General features: G+C 41.6%; 1 protein-coding gene across 4 annotated transcripts in view; it reads right to left on the reverse strand.

The window, feature by feature from the left end:
- Positions 1–15,987, reverse strand: part of LOC148040881 (uncharacterized) — a 164,702-nt gene extending 148,715 nt beyond the window's left edge. For 2 of the 4 annotated variants that reach the window (XM_087672836.1, XM_087672809.1), the window contains exons 1-3: positions 15,175–15,987; positions 1,659–1,737; positions 1,517–1,552 (exon numbers count right to left, since the gene is read on the reverse strand). In XM_087672836.1, coding sequence (XP_087528962.1) covers positions 1,517–1,552; positions 1,659–1,737; positions 15,175–15,432 — 373 coding nt within the window. In that variant the 5' untranslated portion in view covers positions 15,433–15,987. The remainder of the gene's footprint in view (positions 1–1,516; positions 1,553–1,658; positions 1,738–15,174) is intronic. The other 2 variants (XM_087672739.1, XM_087672660.1) reach the window with 1 other exon arrangement.
- Positions 15,988–20,810: the final 4,823 nt, after the last annotated feature.

Raw genomic sequence — 20,810 nt, forward strand, 5'->3', positions numbered from 1 at the left:
GCATGATGACAGCGATTTATTTGACATCCATACATATGCTCTAGTAGTTGGATGTCTCATTTATTTATGCAGCACAAGGCTAGATATTCAATTTGCAGTTTCAACTCTAAGCAGATATATGCACAGCGCACGTATGTTACATTGGCAAGCTGTTAAGTGTGTTTTTCATTACTTTCAGGGGACTAGGACTCTTAGATTGCTTTATGCCAAGGGGGGACCACTACAACTACATGCTTATAGTGATTCGAATTAAGCTGGTGATTTTGATTCACGTCACTCTATGAGTGGAAATTGTTTCTTTCTTGGCTCATGTTGCATCTCTTGGCTTAGCAAGAAACAATCCACTGTTGCCACATCATCTTGTAAAGCTGAATACAAGGCAGCTTTCACAACCACAATTGAATGTGTATAGTTGAGATGTTTGTTGCTGATTTTGATGTCTCTCTCACGGAGCCTACTCCTTTGTTTACTGACAGTCAGAGTGCCATTGCAGTGGCACGGAACCCAGTGTTTCATGCACGCACGAAACACATAGAGATCCACTATCATTTTGTCAAAGAGAGGCTACATGCAAGAGATATCAGCCTTGTCCTCGTGCCAAATTTGAAGCATTCCGCAATGCTTTAAATTTGATCTCCTTTGGTGGATGATCCTTGTATGCTGATCACTCTTCACTCCAAAGGGGATTGTTGGGTTTGACTCATGCCTACGCTCACAAAGGAGTGTCGATGATCCTCAGTAGGACATTGGGACACTTTCTACTCTCCTTATGAGAGGTTCTTTCCCCCAGTTATATTCTTCCTCATTTTATATGCTTATGTTACACAATTCGGGCACTTATCATGTTTTACAACTTTCGGGTGTAAATGCACATTAACAATCCTAAGGTTTAAGGGTTGTACTTTGTACTTGCACATTACTCTTTGATTATTGCATTGGGAGTCATGTCTTCACTCTCACACTCTCTTCACTGTCAACAGTGTACTCTCAGCTAAGCTTCGATCTTCCTCACCTCTCACTAAGACCCTTAAAGAGGACTTGACTAGGATGTAGGAGAGTGGGCCTGGAGTGGATTTGGGACTCTTTGAAAGCTCAAAACATCTAGAGGTAGGATTCTAGCACTTCATTTAGGGATTCCTCATATGGTCCAATATTACACAACGTTGGACTGGTTATTCCATTAGCCTTTGCACTAGATGTGTGCAATCAATAGATAGCCCAGAAGTTCTTAAACCATGTGCTTATACTCGTTCCATACGTTGGCATTTTTGCATTGTGTTTTTAGTAGCAACTAGTGAGCTCAAAATTTAAATATCTTATTCATGTATATGTTGACCCACCCCCCATCCTTGTTCCCTAGTTTTGGACATCTTCACAAATGTGGTGTATCATTTCCTATTGTTCCTACTGTAATTTTTTTTACACTCCTACTTGGTCAAGATTGAGACAAGGAAAGCATTCCCAAATAAGACTAAAATATTAATAGAATGACTATGAGATAAATAGAGAAGCTTACCTTCCATCGTATAAGTCTTTCCTGCTCCTGTTTGACCTGCAATATGGTTGGCATTCTTAATAAAACTATTCAGCTTGTTACATTAGGTGCTGAACTTTAGGTTAATTGCATGAAGTAATTTGTCAATGAATCAAAGCATTACCGTAAGCTATGAGGCAGCAATGATAGCCTTGCAAGCAAGCATGAGCCATTGGCTTCCCAACAGAAGTAAACATTTCTTCCTGTGCAGACAAGCCACAAAAGATATGACATATTGGCTTCTCCACAGAGTTAACAGGTTTCATGTACATATAAGTAAACAAAAGACTTTACCATTTTTGGCTGAGTTTGAATCATATTGTTAAGAAATAAGCAGCAAGATGTCCAAAAGAAAGTGTAAAACTAAAGAATGAAAAAATGGACTCTAACCCATACTCATAGCGTATGTTTGGTGAATTGAACTGCTGTGTAGGACTGTCAATAGAGCATGTTATCATGATAGCCTAGCAGTTAAATTCACATGGTTTGTTTGTGAAAGCCCAGGCTATAACCCACTCAAAAACTTGGTTGGCCTCACACTTGGTAATCACCGAGGAGGAGGGTCCCAGGGTGATAAAGCTCCGCTGCTCATTCGCCTTGCAAGTATCCTATCTGCGCATAGGGGCAATGCTAGGCTGGCTCTTGCCCACCCAATTCACTAAATTTTGGAGGGTGCACCTCCACCCTTTTGTGATCATTGGAGTGTGTGTCTCTTATCTCTTTGAAACAAGGAAAAAAAAGAGTATGCCATCACAGCCATGAAATGGGACACCTTTATTAATTTTTCAAACAATTTCTCAAGCATTCATCATCTCTGCTATTATTTCTGCCCTAGCCTAACGAACACTCTACATGTAGGAGTGTGCTCTCTTCACGGATCCTACAGATCGTGCCAATGTATTTCTGGTCTTTGTGAGAGAAGTTTGACAAGATTTTAGGTGTTTTTCTCATTTTACCTATATCCTGACCCGTCTCTGGACTCTGAGAGCACATTTAACAAGACAGGTGGACAAAGCAGAACTCTGGATACAGCCTATAGCCACCAAGTGTGTCCAGCCGCTCTTTAAGCCACTTTTGGAACCACAGATGTGTGATTTTTTATGAGCAGCACTAATTGTTAGTTGGTAGGATCAAAGCCATGGGCATTGTCCAGTTTTTAAAAAATTAAAAATCCATTGTTTTATAAAAGGAATGTAAACCTGTATTTGGAACATAGCAAATTGGAGCACAGTAAAACCTCATATTCGGTGTCATAGGGCAGCATGATCTTTCAGCACAATGACTACAACAATTCTTGAAGGCAGGAGACAAATTGAAAGCCACAAGCCACGATAGTAACTCCTTTATCTCCAACACAAGCAACAAATGTATAGTAGTCACGTTAGGAGCTCAAAGCATCATGCAAAAGCTTCTAGATACTTGGTCCACATAAGTCAAGCTGTAACACACTTGCGGACACACAAAAGCTTCAACTCCAGCCTTCTTTTCCAAGCTTTTTCACAAAGCATACATTATATTCTTGACTTTATTATTGATACGCATTGTATTGTTGTCCAATTCATCTCCAGCAATGCAATTTCTGGGTCACTATCAGTGAGCTTTGACTTTGAACCTGGCTACAAAGAGTCGCTTGTGGATTCCTCCTTATCAAGAGCGGCATTTTCTTCTTTAGCTTCGATATTGAAAAGGGTGGCTAGTGGCTTTTTCATAGTTTATGACATCTAGGAATTCAAACTATTCATGTTCAATATTGAATTTGATCACTCCACCGTGAGCATTCCAATTGCATTTTTGGAGCAGGATTAGTTAAGATATGCTCTTTGGTCCATCTATCAATATTGTAATCTATTGTCTCTAGTTTGTCTCTAGTCCATCAAAACGTCTATCCAATGGGGCATCATTTTACGACTCTTTCTTGAGAGAAATGGAACGACATGGCGACCAAAACACACACTACCACATGAAACACTGAAGTACAAGAACTAAGAAGCCAAAGGGATTAGTGAGCCACACTTCTTGAGCAATGAGATGACCTAAGGAGTGAACCATTGATTGCAAGTTCGATCACCAAACACCATAAACCAAGGCCAAAGTCAAAGGATAACACTAAGAAGAAAGCACTTAGCACACATAAAAATGTTAAAAAGCAATGATCAAAATAAGCTTGATCAACATCCAACACAAAACAATGCACATGCTATAGATATTGGAGTGAGGTATGGGCCCATAGCCACACCATTAGGTCCCACTAGGAACCTATCTAGGATCTTGATTCCTCATGCACATCCTTTTGATGAGCACACCTATCACTTGGTTATGGAAAAGCTCTTATGGTCGATACATACTAGGCCTAATCTTGGTCACTCAGTTTCATTCATAGTAACCTGGAACTGGGAACAAGAACGGGAACACGACCCCCTGGAACAGGGGAACGTCCAAGGTTGGGGAACGGGAACAAGGGGAACGGCACATATCTTAAGTGCCCCAAATATGCCCTACATGACCCAAATTGCCCCAAAGAATGTCCCTCTAATTGCCCCAATACCCCTCAATGCTCCAAATTGACCCAAATGTCCCAAAATTGACTCGGTTACCCCCATAGCTTCAAACTTCCCTGAATTGACCCAATTATCCCAATTTCCCTTGAAATTAGACAACATAAATGGATGAATACCTTGGAATTGAGGATAGGCTGAAATTTGATTGTGATTTGCAAGAGTCGATAATGCATCAAATTTGAACTTTGCATGGACTCCTAATTGGCTTGTGGGTTGTCTTGACACTTTGAATCTTCAACCAGAGAGAGAGAGAGAGAGAGAGAGAGAGAGAGAGAGAGAGAGAGTACTCTGTGCACATTAGGCAATGGAGATGGGTGAACATGTGGTAGAAGAACTGTAACACAAGAAAAAAGAAAAAACTAGAAAAAACATCAATTTTTTGTCAACAAGCCTAAAACAACCATTCCAAACAGGGAACGGCAGGGGGTGTTGAGAAACACTTCACCCGCAGTTTGTGTTTTTGTGTTTCTGCATTTTGCGTTTAAGGTTTGCAGCCCCAAAAAGGGGCACCATCCTAGACTAAGTGTGCCTATTTATAGACCACTCTCTCATTCATTCCTCATGGCTGATTCATTCAGCCTGTCATCTCTTCTCTTCAGCCTTTCCACTACCCTCACACTCCTTCAGGAGGACATTGCGGTTCATGGTTTGTGGCTGTCTTCATTATCTTCCTTGTGCTACGACACCCTTATTCCCTTGTATCACATTCACTCCATGATTGAGATTTTCATCATTCCATTCATCAGAATTTCTTCTCTATTCTCTTCTCTTCTCCATGTTTGCCAAGTTCACTCCATGTTCCTCCCCGTAAACCCTACTGTCTCGCTAGTATGTCATCTTTTGACATGGTATCAAAGCTGGATCTGCTCAAACAGTGGCAAAGATCCTCCACTCCAGTGAAGGCGAAGATCGATGCCAGGTTCGGCATCCACTTCACTTCTTCTTTTGCTGCATCAATACTCTAACCGGTAGCTGCTCCCTCCTACATTTACTGTTTTCCAGCCTACGTTCAGGGGCTGCTGCTGCCGCCTCCACCTCCCCTTTGCTAGGTGTTACTGCCCGTTCTATTGCTGCGTTTTACTACGTCGTTCTACTTCCGCATTCTACTGCGTCGTTCTACTACGGTGTTCTATTCCTATGTTCTACTGCGGCATCTACTGTTGTGTTCTACTGTGGCATTCTACTGCTATGTTTTACTACGGCGTTTTACAGCAGCATTCTACTATTGCATTCTACTGCGGCGTTTTATTGCGGCTTTCTACTGCTATGTTTTACTGTGACATTTTACTATTGCGTTCTACTGTTGTGCATTGCGAGATATCCTTTTTCTCCCTCCCACCCTCCCTTCTCTAGTTTGTCACATCGGTACCATGGCGTCTCCACCGATGGATTGCGAGTCTACTAGGTGTTTCTACTACGGCACAAACGGTCATCCCACCAAAGACTATAGACTTCGACCATTGCTCCCCACCCCTCCAGAGTATATGCATCTTCCACCAAGCACTCCTTGTGCCACCTCTCCTTTCTGGGCCATAGAGATCATTCTACATCGGCTATCAAAGTATTATGCTAAAGGCAATAAGCCGCACCCAATGTTGAGATATCGAGCTCCACTCGTGATATGCCAGGGTGACCGTTGTGCATTTATGTCACCGACGTTCAGTTGCAGATGCGGTTGATACACCGCTCATGAATAATAGCTAGATAACAGCTATCCTTATCTACTCTAGTTCGTGGCTCAGTTAGTATGCCACCTTAGTTAGTTGAGTTTGGTTTGAGACCCATATATAGGGTTCTTCTATTTCTTTGTACTAGAGTTCTTTTGGCTTACACAACTAAGAAAAGGAAAACTATTTTCAGCCTCCACCCTTGTGTGTATTCTCCCATTGTGCAAGCAAGAAAGCTACAAGTGAGACTCCTTCCTTCTCTCCCACAATCTTGACATGGTATCAGAGCATTGTTCGTGGTAAGGAGCTCAAGAAAGCAAGCCAAGCTCACGGTGTTCTGGTAAGAGGAGCAGTGTTGCTTTCATTTTCTGTTTTGGGAGCAGATCTCTGCAGATAGCACAGCCAGAAATTGCAAGAGTGCATTGTCTCAGGTTGAGACGCCCTTCGCGGTGAAGCAAGAGGGCAGTATATGCTGCGGGAGAGGGGTTTAGCCCATGGCGACACTGTTTTTTTTATTTGAGGCCATTTCGGGGCCTGTTTTGGAGGCGGAAGTTTTCTGCACGCACTCAGGAAAAGGCCCAGTTTTATGCTGTGCAGCCACTGTTCTACAGGTCTGTGAAAAGTTACTATAGAAATTGCATCGTATACCTGTGCGTAGAGACATTGGGAGTTACAGAATCATCCCCGTTGCCTGTTGATGCAAAATCGTCACTAGGAAGTGACTGTGTGGTCAAATACCACTTTCGTCAGTTTTACAGATTAGCCCTTGTGAGACTGAAGTTGTGTTCTTTGCAGTGACAGAATTTTTTGCAGTGTTCTGTAATGGTATCTGATTCTCTTTCACAGATTGTCACTGAAAAGCTTGACAAGAACAACTTCCAAGCATAGAAGTTTAGAATGACGAATTTCCTTATGGGAAAATGATATTGGGAATTTCTTGCAGGAAATGAAGAAGAACCAGTTCTTCATGATGTTCCTAATCAACAACAAATGCAAGCATTCAAAGTATGGCATGAGAGAGCCAGGAAAGTTATGTACTGGCTGTCTATCAGTATTTCAGACTCTATGATTGTGCATATTCAGGATGCAAGTACGCCAAAGGAGGCATGGGATACTTTGTCAAAAATGTATAGCACAAATACGCAAGCCAGGAAAATGCAGCTCAAGCAAGAGTTGCATAATGTGCAAAGAGAAAGTATGAGCATCAATGACTACCACATGAAGGTGAAGAAGATTGCAGATGCACTTGCTTCCATTGGGTCGCCAATGGAAGATGATAATTTAGTTTCTGTGACCTTGAATGGTCTAGGAAAGGATTATGCACAGTTTCGGACATCCATTTCAGTTCGTGAAAGATTTCTTGATTTTGAGGAGTTGATTGCTCTTCTAATTTCTGAGGAGCAGAGAAATGGTGGTGCATCTTCTTCAGGAGGAACTTCAAAAGAAACTGTCTTCTACTCAAATGCTGGAAGAGGTAGAGGCAGAGGTAGAGGAGGCCAATTTGAAGGCCGTGGCAGAAATCAGAATATGCAGCAAACTCAAGAAAACCAGTCCTATGGAGGAGGACGTGGTAACTCTAGAGGCAAGGAGAGCCAAAGAGGTCGTGGTGGATGGCAAAGAGGCCAAAATGCAAACAGTAATGTTGAATGCTACTACCGTGGTAAAATGGGTCATATGGCTAAAGACTGCTATAAAAAGCAGAATGACATCATGAATGGAAAACTGCAACAAAGGAATTATGCATCTTCTAGTAGACAGGGTGATGATAGAAATGAGCATTTGTTCATGGTGCAGCACATGAACAATTCTGTGACAAGTGCAGAAGAAAGCAATGATGTATGGTATATTGACTCAGGTGCATCAAACCACATGACAGGTCATGCAGAATGGATGGAGGATGCAAGGAAAATGGAAAAACCAGGATTTGTGGAGACTGGTGATGATACTGCACATCCTATTGTGCAGATTGAAAAAATTCCCTTGTCTATGCAGGATGGAAAAAAGAAATACCTGTCCGATGTATTTCATGTCCCGAATATCACCAAGAATCTGGTTTCTGTTGGTCAAATGGTTGAGCAGGGCTTGTAAGTCAGATTTAATCCTCATGGATGCTTTGTTGAGGATATGAAAAATAAAGGTCGCTTGATAGCAAAAGGAAAGAAGAAGGGTAGAATGTTTACATTGGATGCAGACATGCTTGAACTGAGTGCAGCAATGTTTGCACATGGGACCGATGTAGTTGCAAATATTGATATCTGGCATAAACGCATTGGTCATGTTAATGTACAGCGACTTAAATCAATGCAGGCCCAAAACATTGTTACACGATTACCTAAATTCAAGGTTGCAGAAATGCATAAGGTATGTGAAGCCTGTCAGTTTGAAAAACAGGCAAGGAAACCATTTCCTAGACATGTTCAAGAGAGTAAGAAGCCATTGGAATTAATCCACTCTGATGTGTGGACTACTAAAGCTGCATCTCTTGGAGGCTGTCATTATTTTGTCACTTTTATTGATGACTATAGCAGAAAAGTTTGGGTGTATTTTATGAAAAAGAAAAGTGAAGTTTTTGGGCATTTCAAAACTCTTAAAGCTATGGTTGAAAAAGAAACAGGCCTGCAGATAAAATGCCTAAGGTCAAATGGAAGGGGAGAGTACCTCTCAAATAAGTTTGCAAGGTTCCTGCAGAAGCATGGCATAAAGCAGCAATATTCATGCAGTCATACCCCACAACAAAATGGAATTGCAGAAAGAAAAAACAGGCATATTGGAGAGGTATCTCGTGCCATGCTCAACGAAAAAGACTTGCCAGATTTTTATTAGGCTGAGGCAGTTGCTACAGCAGTCTACATAATGAACAGGACTCCCACTGCAGCAATACATGGCATGACTCCAGAGGAGAGGTATACTGGTAGGAAACTAGATATTTCTCATTTGAAAATTTTTGGTTGCATTGCCTATGTACATGTGCCAGATGAGTTGAGATCCAAGTTGGATCCAAAAGCTGAGAAGTGCATCTTTATTGGTTACTCTCTGCAGCAAAAAGGGTATAGATGCTATAACCCTTCTACTCGTAAGTTTACAGTGAGCAGAGATGTTTTTTATGAGATGAGTAGCTGGTATAAACCAATAAATGTGATAGATGATGTAGACGCACAAAATGGTAATGCTGCACAGAATTCACAGCAGCAGTCACAAAATATTAGTGGACCTGGAGCGTCCTCTAGCAGTGGTTCACATTCTTCGCCATGGACAGGCAGATTGAGATCAGGAGAATCTTCTCAAAGCAATGCAGATAGTGGTATGCAGGTATCACGAAAAGGAAAAGAGAAGGTTGATCAGCCCATGTTTGATGTGAATGCAGGTCACTCTTATGTGGATGGTGAATCCAGTGGCTCAGAAGAGAGCATTGATGATGAGTTGGGTATTCCTTCTATTGTTACACCTGGAGTAAGGAAGACCAGGGATGTTTTGAGAGCACCTGGGAGTGAACCTACTTTGCGCAGGTCTACGAGAGCTAGGTATTCTGTGGATAGGCTGAAATATGATGGATTTACAGCCATTCACTATGCATATATGGTCAAAGTGATACAGGAACCAGAACCCACTTCTTTTGAGCAAGCCATGGGAAAAGAAAAATGGGAGAAAGCCATGGATGAAGAAATGGATGCCTTGGAAGCAAATGCTACATGGGAATTCGTACCTTTGCCTAAAGGTAAGAATGCAATTGGCTGTAAGTGGGTTTATAAGGTGAAGCACAATGCAGATGGTTTTGTGAACAGATACAAGGCAAGATTAGTAGTCAAGGGGTATGCACAAACATATGGCATTGACTATGAAGAAACATTCAGCCCGGTTGCAAGGATGGCAACCGTAAGAGCAGTCATTGCTATGGCTGCATCAAAGGGATGGTCTTTACATCAGATGAATGTAAAGAATGCCTTCTTGCATGGTGATTTACAAGAAGAGGTCTATATGGAGCAGCCACCAGGTTATGTGCATGCTGTTCATCCTGAGTTTGTTTGCAGGTTGAAGAAAGCTTTGTATGGCTTGAAGCAAGCACCTAGAGCATGGTCTGACAAGATAGGACAGTATCTTGTCACTATTGGCTTTCAGATTTCCAAGGCAGATTTCTCACTTTATGTGAGAAAAACAGAGAAAGGTATTATGTTGCTTATCATTTATGTTGATGATTTGATTATGACAGGTGACAGTGATGAAGATATCCTTCATGTGAAAATGCTATTGAAGCAAAAGTTTGAGATGAAGGATTTGGGAGAGCTGCGTTATTTCTTGGGCATTGAGGTGATTAGATCACCAAGTGGGATACAGCTCTTGCAGAGGCAGTATGGATTGGACATGCTGTCCAAATATGGGATGACAGGCTGTAAGCCTATTTCAGTTCCTTTGGAGCAGAATGTGAAGCTGAGCGCAGATGCAGGTAAGCTTCTGGAAGACCCTACTATGTACAGACGCATAGTAGGAAGTTTGATTTATATGACTATTACCAGGCCAGATTTGAGCTATGCTGTTGGATTGGTAAGTCAGTTTATGCAGGCTCCACGGAAACCACATTTGGATGCAGCTAGACGCATACTCAGGTATGTGAAGTCCACATTGCAGTATGGACTATTTTATGTGACTGGGGTTCAGATATAGTTGCATGGATACACTGATGCTGATTGGGCTGGTAGTATTTCCGATAGACGATCTACCAATGGGTATGTGTTCTCTTTTGGAAGTGCTGCAGTCACTTGGAGCAGCAAGAAACAGCCTACAGTTGCCTTGTCGAGCACAGAGGCTGAGTACAGGGGTGCAGCAATGGCTGCATGTGAGGTAGCTTGGTTGCACAAGCTACTTTATGATATGCATCCATCTACAGATGGGCCAGTTGTCATTTATTGTGACAACATGAGTAGTATACACTTGGCAAATAACCCAGTCTATCATGCTAGAACAAAGCACATTGAGGTGCATTATCACTATGTGCAGGAGAGGGTTTTACTAGGTCTTATTGATCTAGTTTATGTCAGCACAGAGGATCAGATAGCTGACATATTTACGAAGGCATTGGGCACAGAGAAGCTACGCAAGTTCAGAGACCTGCTTGGTGTGCAGGAATTGGGATTGAGCTCGAGAGGGAGTGTTGAGATATCGAGCTCCACTCGTGATATGCCAGGGTGACCGTTGTGCATTTATGTCACCGACGTGTCAGTTGCAGATACAGTTGGTACACCGCTCATGAATAATAGCTAGATGACAGCTATCCTTATCTACTCTAGTTCGTGGCTCAATTAGTATGCCACCTTAGTTAGTTGAGTTTGGTTTGAGACCCATATATAGGGTTCTTCTATTTCTTTGTACTAGAGTTCTTTTGGCTTACACAACTAAGAAGAGGAAAACTGTTTTCAGCCTCCACCCTTGTGTGTATTCTCCCATTGTGCAAGCAAGAAAGCTACAAGTGAGACTCCTTCCTTCTCTCCCACAATTGACACCCAACACGCACTAAGTCCTTTCGAGCACACGTAGGCTCTAAGAGCTTACAAGGTGATAAGCCCTCCTAGAGACCACCCTACTTAGCGGAGGTTTCCCCCACCCACTTCCAAGTACAATGGCTTCCACGGCCCACATCTGCTTCTTCCCCACCCTCTTCCACTCAAGTTCTAGAGGCCACTTCTGGGTGCTTTCCGGCTTCTTCTTCCAAGCCCCAGATACCTTCTTCGGCACGACCAGCGGCACTTCCTTTGTCATCAGATACTTTGCAGCCCGTGACCCATGAGTGGTTGGATTCCCTTTCTCTCTCAGACTGGGATTCAAAGGGGAATTTTCTTACTTCGCTCTCACATGGGGCTTCCAATTCTTTTTCAGCTTTAGAGGGGGCTCCTACTTCTACTCCTTCCCCTATGTGCCATGAAGTTCTTCACACACCACCATCTTTCACTTTCGAGGAGTGGCTCTCCTTTTAGGAGCCATTTCCTCTACTCATACCCAGGATCTAGAGGACCCACCTAGATTGGGGTCCTTGGGTCTTCAGCAGCAACTTGGTGGCTAGGTCTTCGCATTCCTTCCAGCATGGAGTCACGGACCTAGTGGCTTCGCTCGCGAGGTTGAGTTTCGGGTTCTACAGCTCATCGAGCCTCTTAACTATCTTCAAAGGTCTCCTTTCAGGCGGTATTCTCAAATTACAAGGTGGATCTTCTTCGTCCCTTGGTCAGCATGGAGCCACCTCCCGAGATCGAGTATGGGCATATCCTTATGGTTCTGGCACCACACAAAGTTTGACATTCCTCCTATCCATTGCATGTTTTTATCATCTTTGTAGTAGGGGCGCTTGGGCAAGTGAAATTTTTCCCCATGAGGGACACTATCCAAGTGGCACATGTTGCATGAGCATTCTTCAGCACGTAACATTGCATCTCCAGCTTGCTCTTCTCTTGTTTCCCTTTTTGTCTTGAGAGGGGGTGTTGAGAAATCCTTCACCCACAGTTTGCATTTTTACGTAACTGTGTTTTGCGTTTAGAGTTTGCAGCCCCAAAAAGGAGCGCCATCCTAGACTGACTGTGCCTATTTATAGGCCACTCTCTCATTCATTTCTTAGAGCTGATTTATTCAGTCCGTCACCTCTTCTCTCCAACCTCTCCACTACCTTCATACCCCTTCAAGAGAACATTGCGGTTCGTGGTTCGTGGCTATCTTCATTATCTTCCTTGTGCTACGACACCCTTGTTTCTTTGTATCACATTCACTCCATGATTGAGATCTTCATCATTCCATTCATCAAAGTTTATCTCAGTTTGGAACACGTTAGGCCATTCCTACAGGCCGGAACGGCCATTCCCTATTTCTATGGTTTCATTACTCCATCAATACTTCAATGCATCAAAACTTTCACAATTCTTTTTTGCGTGTGTTACGATATGTTAAGTGTACCTATGCTTATGGCTTACAATTTAGTAAAGGTTTAGTTTTGCACAATTGCACCAATTCTAATTGGGCAAGAGACCAAAACAGCCAGTGTTCTTGGAGGTGGCTACATATTCTCTTGGCACAACTGCCAATGTTTGGTGACTTTTGTCCACTTGTAAACAAAAGAAAACTGTTGGCTCATCTATTGAGGATGAGTATCAATCTCTCTATTGCACCACATAGGCCGTCTATCTGAGGAGCTTGACAGCTTGTTGATAGCGCTTCCATTTCCATTCACCATCCCGCCAATGATCTACTACAACAACCAAAGTGCGATAGCACTTATTGGAAACCCCATCACCAATTCAAAGACAAAGCATGTCGAGGTACACTACCATTTTACCAAAGAGCAAGCGGAGCTAGGCACCATTTGCCTAGAATTTTAAGTACTTACAATCATCAGATGATTTCTCGAGCATCTTGACCAAGCCAATCAACCACCTAGTCTTCAATATCTACTTCCATGGATTAGAGTGGGTGCTCCCTCCCCTTCACCATTAGCATGCTGGGGAGAGGGGCTTCCCATAGCTTTCCCTTCCACCATCCAATAGGACAACCAAATGTCATGATAACCTCGAGGCACCCAAAAGTGCTGACGAATACGCCGAAAGAATAAAGACGGGCCTGCCCAAGAATGACACCATCAAGGACTGTCTACAACCCCAAATGAACCATCCGATTAAGCTAGTCTCTCTGCAAATCTTTATTAGGCTAATCCAACAACCTAGAGGTAGACAGCACTCCACCTTGCAGCAAATTCTCCTCTTTACGAAAATCAGGAGGGTGCCAATCTGCAAAACGTAACATTGCCTCTCAAGATGCAATCAAATGAGAAAGGAGAAAAGACCGGGAGACCTTAATAGGCCTCATGGAGTTCAGCACATGCCACCAAGAAACCGTGCAAGAGAGCAATGTAGATTTCTAAGCATGAATATGAAGTCCCGATGCCATAGCAAAAAGATTCCACACAACCATTTCCCGATTAACATTCGAGCGATTAGCCGTAAGAAACATGAAGGAATCATCTGCCAAAGATTGACCCACAAGTTGGGCCCCACTAGGAAGAGACACATCAACAATCTCACCTTGATCGACCAACTTATCCAACAATGAGAGCATCCGGTGAGTGACTAAAACAAATAGGAAAGGGCTAAGAGGGCAGCCTTGCCGAAGAGACCAAGATAAGGCAATTTCATCTGTGATCCCTCCATTAAGTGCAATGCAGGCCATAGCACCCTAACTAATGGTATCAACAAGAGAAATCATACAAGACCCAAATCCCATGATAGTCATTAGCTGCTATAAAAAAGACCAACTAACATGATCAACTGCCTTTTTAATATCAAGCTAAAGCATAATAACCTGCTAAGCCAAAGCTTTAGCATACACCCCACCAACTCTGTAACTTACCCTTGATACAAGAACTCAAGTAGAAGTTAGAACTAAAAAAGTTTAAGAGAATGAGCTGAATTTAGTTAAGAAAGGGGTGTATATTTGCTATTGCATTGTAGGATGATGAATCCGATTGGGAGAAACTAAAGCAAACTTTGCCTCTCTAACGTGACATTAATGAGCCATGTGATGCCTATTCCCCCAAAAGCTCCATGTAATCACATTGTTGTCACTGTCTGTCCCCCCAAATCCTTCCACATAACCTCAAACACTGTACATCTTTGCCTTCAACATCTATGCGTCTCATTGTCTTAAATTATTTTAGTTTGTGTTTGCATCAACCAAGTCTTTGCATTTGACTCCACCCTGTCTCCTTCACACATGCATGTATCATGCTTGCCACATCATAAATTTTCAATGCTTTATTGTATTCTTTTAGCTTTTTTAAGTGCAAACTGACTGTCCACCTGAATCATTCATATCTTTTCGAGTGAAAAGATCCTATTATCATTTAGAAGGCCATCGGCACAACTGATGGCAGCAGCTATTGTCACCTTTTTTTTTAATTGTAATCAAGAGGAGTAAAAGTATGTCTTCATAATCTATCCCTATGGTTTGAGCGTACCCCTCAGCTAAAAGCATAGCCTTACATCCGTCCAAGGTCCTGACTTGAAGACCCATTTTACAATGATTACTTTTGTTTGTCCAAGATTCCATCGTCTCTCTTGTAGCCCATTTTACTGCAATTATCTTATAAAGTGCTGGTCTGTCCACCAACATCCGATACGTGGTTCATACAGACTATTTCCATCGTCTCTCTTGTAGCCCATTTTACGGCAATCATCTTATAAAGTGCTGATCTGTCCACCAACATCCTATACGTGGTTCATACAGACTATTTGCATTCTATAGATCAAGGGAATTAACTTTACACTAAACTTTTCATACTTCAGACAACTGACTGATTCGTAAGTTAATATTCTCCATTAACAGTAAAGTGACAATTTGAATGATAGAAAGATGCGAAAAGAAAATAGACAAGAGGACTGGATTTCACCTGTGTTACGTACTCATCAGCAACATAATCGAATGTGAATGTTCGGGGTGTTTGCTGTGGGGGCGATAGAGGCTTTAGTGCAGTGCCTGACAAGTGGGCAGGCTGGAAGACGGTGACAGAATGACCAAGGGGGTCCACAGTGAGGCATTTCTTGTATCCCAGCTGCTTTTCACGCTCCGTGGGGGGTCGTACCCTTACCACCACATTAACATTGACCTCCTCAGGCATCGGCATGTGAACGGCGTGCTGCTGCGCCATTGGGAAGGGACCTTCTCTTGGGGGTAGGACTTTCAGACCCTCTTTAAACGGAACAGCATGTAAGGCCAGGAGTGCTTTGCTCTCTATCTCAAGGAGAGGCTTAAGTTCTGATAAGGCACGTCAGAATATACTGCTTCCTGTGGCGTGATTCAATGGTGTTCCTGCTTTATAATCAACCGATGTGCAAGGAGCACTCCCAGTGTGGGTGGATGGAGAGGCCGTTCCGCATGGTGCCTCCTTATGCGACCACCGTTGAGACTGCCTTACTTGCCATAAGGCGACCACATTGATGCTCATTAATGCTGGCTTATGCGATCGCCATGGATGCTGCTCTTATGTTGACTAGTACCTTAATGACGCTGCCTTATGCAAGCACCGTGTATGTTGATGCTACCTTATGTCAGCAGTGAGCACCGTTTATGTTGATGCTGGCTCAGGCGTCGGATATGGTGGCCTTCTCGGGTGACAGACTCCACGAGAAGGGGAGCTACGCGATCCCGATCGAGGAAATAACTTTGCATGCGAGTGATGGTGACGAGATGAGATGACAGCAGCCGCTCTACACCCATTACGCCTTTTGAAAACGCCTCGGGGTATTCTCACATATGTCGTTACCATCTTTGAGAACCCAACGTTCATTCAAAATTATTTTCTCTCCCGGCGAAATGTAGAGGAGATGGCCCTTAAAAAGCATTAGTTGAAGACATCATGCCACGCTTCGCATACAAATGTATAGGTTTCATTTAGGTCTTTGCTTATTAAAATGACATGTTTGATTGAGTGCATTCTTCACCAAAAATGATTCTTTGCAAGAACTCAAGCACATTGAATGTCCTTTGTCATTGCCTTTTCTTGTAAGATAAGCAAGATTTCCTTTACTGAAAGTCATGATGATCTTAACATTTAGTATGCTTGAAAGCTCTTCCAAGCAAGACTTCATTTCTTATATCTTTGCGATTTGAAAGTATTTAAAACATTAGCGGTACGCTTTCAGTTTCTATTGCCTTGAGAATCTTACAATTCCATAGCAAGGATTATGGGGATCCACCCCCAACTGGCTACTTCATGCCATGCATGGCTCCTTTGCATCCTCAGTGCTCTTGCACTTCTTCCTCACACCATACTTTCATGTAAGACTACACAAGTAGACGTGTGTGTGTGTGTGTGTGAACACATGTCCATCATAGAACTTCCTTACACAAGCCATGGAACTAGATGAAATTGAAGTTATGGATGAAGTAGAAGCATCTATGATATGTTCACGAAATAAAAATGGAAAAGGAGATAAGCAAGGTGTGAAAGAAGGAGAACTCCCTCTTCAAGTCCATGATCCACCCATTTTGAGACAGAGACCACTAAACCCTCAAGGTATGAAAGAAGGAGATCTTTCTCTTCAATTCCATGATCCACCCATTTTGAGAGAGAGAGAGAGAGAGAGACCACTAAACCCTCAAGGCTCATGATCAGCTACTTGATTGCCCATCCACCTTGCTAAGTTGTGAACATCAAACAAAAAGAGTATTTACTATCTTCACATAATCCATTGATTTGCATAAACATGGTTGAATGAGAAAGAGCATGAGAAGTGGAGGTGCATAAAAGAGTATACATGGACATCTACACTCAAAGACACCCATTTTCCTTTGGATGCAATAACACAAGTCGTGGAACTCTAGTACATCGTTATTTGAAAATACATAAAAACCATTATTGAGAACCCAATGTTCATTTCAAATTTATATTCTCTTTAAGGATGAATTGTGGATATATTGTCATATATCAAAGTTGAGCAATGCATTAGGACTAGAGCCTAAACATTTCACTTAGCACACTTTTTACGAAAAAGCCTAAACATCAAATAGAAAGGCTTGAGTTTCCACACTCATCCCAAAAAGGCCATCTTTATGCACACATAATCTTGTAGATTAGTTGGTTTTAGCCAAAGCTTGATCCTCTTTCAGACTAGTCTAAGCTACATACACTTTCAAAAAGATTATCAATTGACTCTTCTTCATTTGTATATAATTGATCATACAATGAGATCTTTAGGATCCTTTTAGAGCTCCCTCCTAAATGGGATTTTATGCATGGTGAGTCTCTAAAGAAAGTCAATTGGCCAATGGGATAGCCTTCTAAACCCACCTAACACTTTTCTTCCACAAACTAGCATGCACTACGGGCAAAGCCTTTCCCTGTGCTACCCAACCTTGCATGGAGACTTGAGGAGAGGGACCATTAATATCCCTATGCTTCTTATACTACCAAATCTATTTCCCATTGGGGGCCATAAAATACCTTGGCAAGATGGATATTTTTGTGGGACAAGGAAGTAGGCCATGGCTCTTTAATCGTATGGCAACTCTAAAGAGCCACTCCATTTCCTTCTCGTTTAGCCTAATCTCATTGCTAGATCCATGCATGGTCCCTTAAAGAGTTTGTTTTCTTATCCCAAATGTCCCACGCCATGTTCTCAAGCCCTTAAGGTGTATAACGTGTTGAGGGTAAAGGTCCATGTGCCTAACCGTCTATATATTCATTACACTCATAATACCCACACACTTGTACATTACATGAGGTGGGCACCCATCATTGTCACTTCATTTTTTATTCTTTCAATAATATTTGAATAAGGGAAGGCCAGTCACATATTGTGACTATTGGAGTTCCCACATACAGTGTCTATCTCTCTTGCTTTCTTGCTCCATCCGCCATAGCTCTTGGTTTACTCTTGCTTCCACTTGAGCTCTACCTTTTAACTAGTATCAAAGCCAATAATTTAAGGAGCTTCTTCATCCTTTACTTCAGCCCAAATTCAAAGCTTCAACTTAAGGTTTCATGGCAACAATTGTTTCTTCCTCTTGAGGTATACATTGAGTCCTCCCTTTTCCCGACTTATTCTAACTTACTCCCCACTTGTTGAGGAGCTTCCCGAGGCTTAGCCAAGCCTTGTTAAGTGCTTATTGAGCTGAGGAGTGGCCATTTTATCCATTTTGAGTGGATACATAGCATGTTGTAGAAGTTGTAGACAACTATGGCAATTTGACAATATTGTCATATTTTGGCCATAACTTTTGCATATGGTATTGGATTTAGGCATTCTATAGCCAGAAACGAAGAGCGTGAGGAGAGCTACATATCTAGGTACTCATAAAGTTGATTTTCTACAATTTTCTATTCTCTATTTGACAAAAAAGTGAAAATTTTGGGTTTAGACAACAATAGTAAATTCCATAATGCATATTTGATGCTTCAAGGATGCTATTTTGGTACTTGAATTGTATGAATATGCTTTTGGGACTGATTTGAGCTTGAAATAGCTTAGATTTTACCATCATTTCAATGTTGTAATAATAAGGCAGCAAGCATTTATCAATGAAAAGTGTATGCATAATGCTCATTAATACCTTAAGGGATATTGACTCAATGGTATCACTACTATGGTTGTTATGTATACTTTTCGATATGTTATGGCTGCTTTTGAGCTGAGATTTGGGCTTTACTACATTGATCTTAGTTATAGTTACATGCCTTGGTTATTTTTGTGACTTATGCAATTATAAGCTTGAATAATCTATTGGGTTTTAGGCTCTTGGTTTATGCTTCATGTATCTTGGATACTTTGATGTCATGAACTTGATGTTTTGAGCTTGCATTGCTCATTTGGCATTTGATTTTGTTCTAGTGGGAGTTACCTATACTACTTTGGATGCTACATAGAGCCTTGGATTTATGTAGTTAAGCTTGAGCTTACTTTTACCGAGACTGTGGGACACTTACTTCATGTACATGCACTCTTGATATGTATTGGATGTAGTTACCCTACGGTGGACTAATCTAATCGCTTACTTTTGACTTGGCACTTATGTTTATCAATGTGTTGTCACTGATATTTATGTGCATTTAGGTTATGCATTGAGCTTTTTTCAATGGGTTATGCATTTAACAACTCTCCTCTCTTTACCTAGACATCTCCTATGTGCATGATATCTATGTCTTCCACATTTATGGTTACTAACACACTGTAGTTGTGACAGCTTTCAGTGCCGGTTTTTTGTGATCTTTCTTTCTTGGTTTCTCACACATGATTGTTGGCATATTGCTACAATTTATTACAAGTTCTTGTCATTTTAGTTTTATGCATTCTATCTGAGGGCAATTACTTGGATTTGATAGTTACTTGATTACAGTTAGTGGACAACTTATTCTTCTGGCAGTTTCACTTGCTCAACCCTTGATTTGGCTGTTATTTTGGAATTTTTTCGCTATCATTTATAGCAACCTCTTTATCTTGGATTGTGCTTTCATCTCTTGCATTATAGTTGGTGGGTCGAATGGTAGTGCTACCTTTAACATTGAGAAGTTAAATGGCACAAATTTGAAAAGTTCTGGTACAAAAATTGCATACTAAGCCATTGATACATGAGGGTATAACGCCCCAACTCTTTGATGCAAAGGATTGGGTTGAACTGGATGAGTTATGTAGATCTACAATCATTTTGTCACTCTCTAAGTAGGTCTACTATAATGTTGTCTTTAACGGGCAAAATACATGGGAGTTATGGGATAAGATTTGCAATGTCTATGACAAGCAGAGCCTTGTCTCTCAAATATATTGTCCAAAGCAACTCATGGACCTTCATATGAAGAAGGGGACTTCCATGTCTGTCTACTTAGATGGGATTAAATTTAAAGACAATGATTTAAATTTAAACACAATCTTCCTCCCTTGTTCTTGCTACTCATATTACTTGAGTCATGAGATGCATTCGTACTACTATGCGTGAATATATACCAATTGATGGATAGAAGTTGGAGGATGTATAGGGCGTGCTCTTGAATGAACAGGCTAATAGAAAGAATGTTGATGCTTCCTGCACCTCTCATGCTTTGACAATTAGAGGCAATAATGGTAGGAGTGATAATGACCACCGTGGAAGAGACTCTAAAAAGTCACGTTCTCAATTACATGTGGACAATCTCATAATAAGTCCAGTGGCCATAAGTCCACAACATTGACTGATCACTATTATGGAAAGCAAGGTCATATTCAGCCACAATGCCATAAAATGCATGATGACAAGCGCAAAGAAAAGGAAAATGATAAATTAGTGCAACAAAATAATGATGATTATAACATTATTCCTAGCAAGTCCAATGTCAAGATTGAAGAGATTAATGGCATGTAGATTGATTTTGATGATGACTATATACTTGTAGCTTCTTCTCTTCATGCTTCCAATTGACTAATACCTCATCTACGTATGCTCAGTGTTGGCTACTTAATTCAGGGGCTTCATTTCATGTCACCCCTTATCGAGAGAGGTTCCACTCCAATCACAACATGACATGATCTCTTAGATTGGGTAATAACCCAACCT

Source organism: Lygodium microphyllum, chromosome 1 (genome assembly GCF_053477565.2).
Source record: "Lygodium microphyllum isolate KBCC chromosome 1, Lygodium_microphyllum_v1.1.10, whole genome shotgun sequence".
In the NCBI taxonomy this organism is placed as follows: Eukaryota; Viridiplantae; Streptophyta; class Polypodiopsida; order Schizaeales; family Lygodiaceae; genus Lygodium; species Lygodium microphyllum.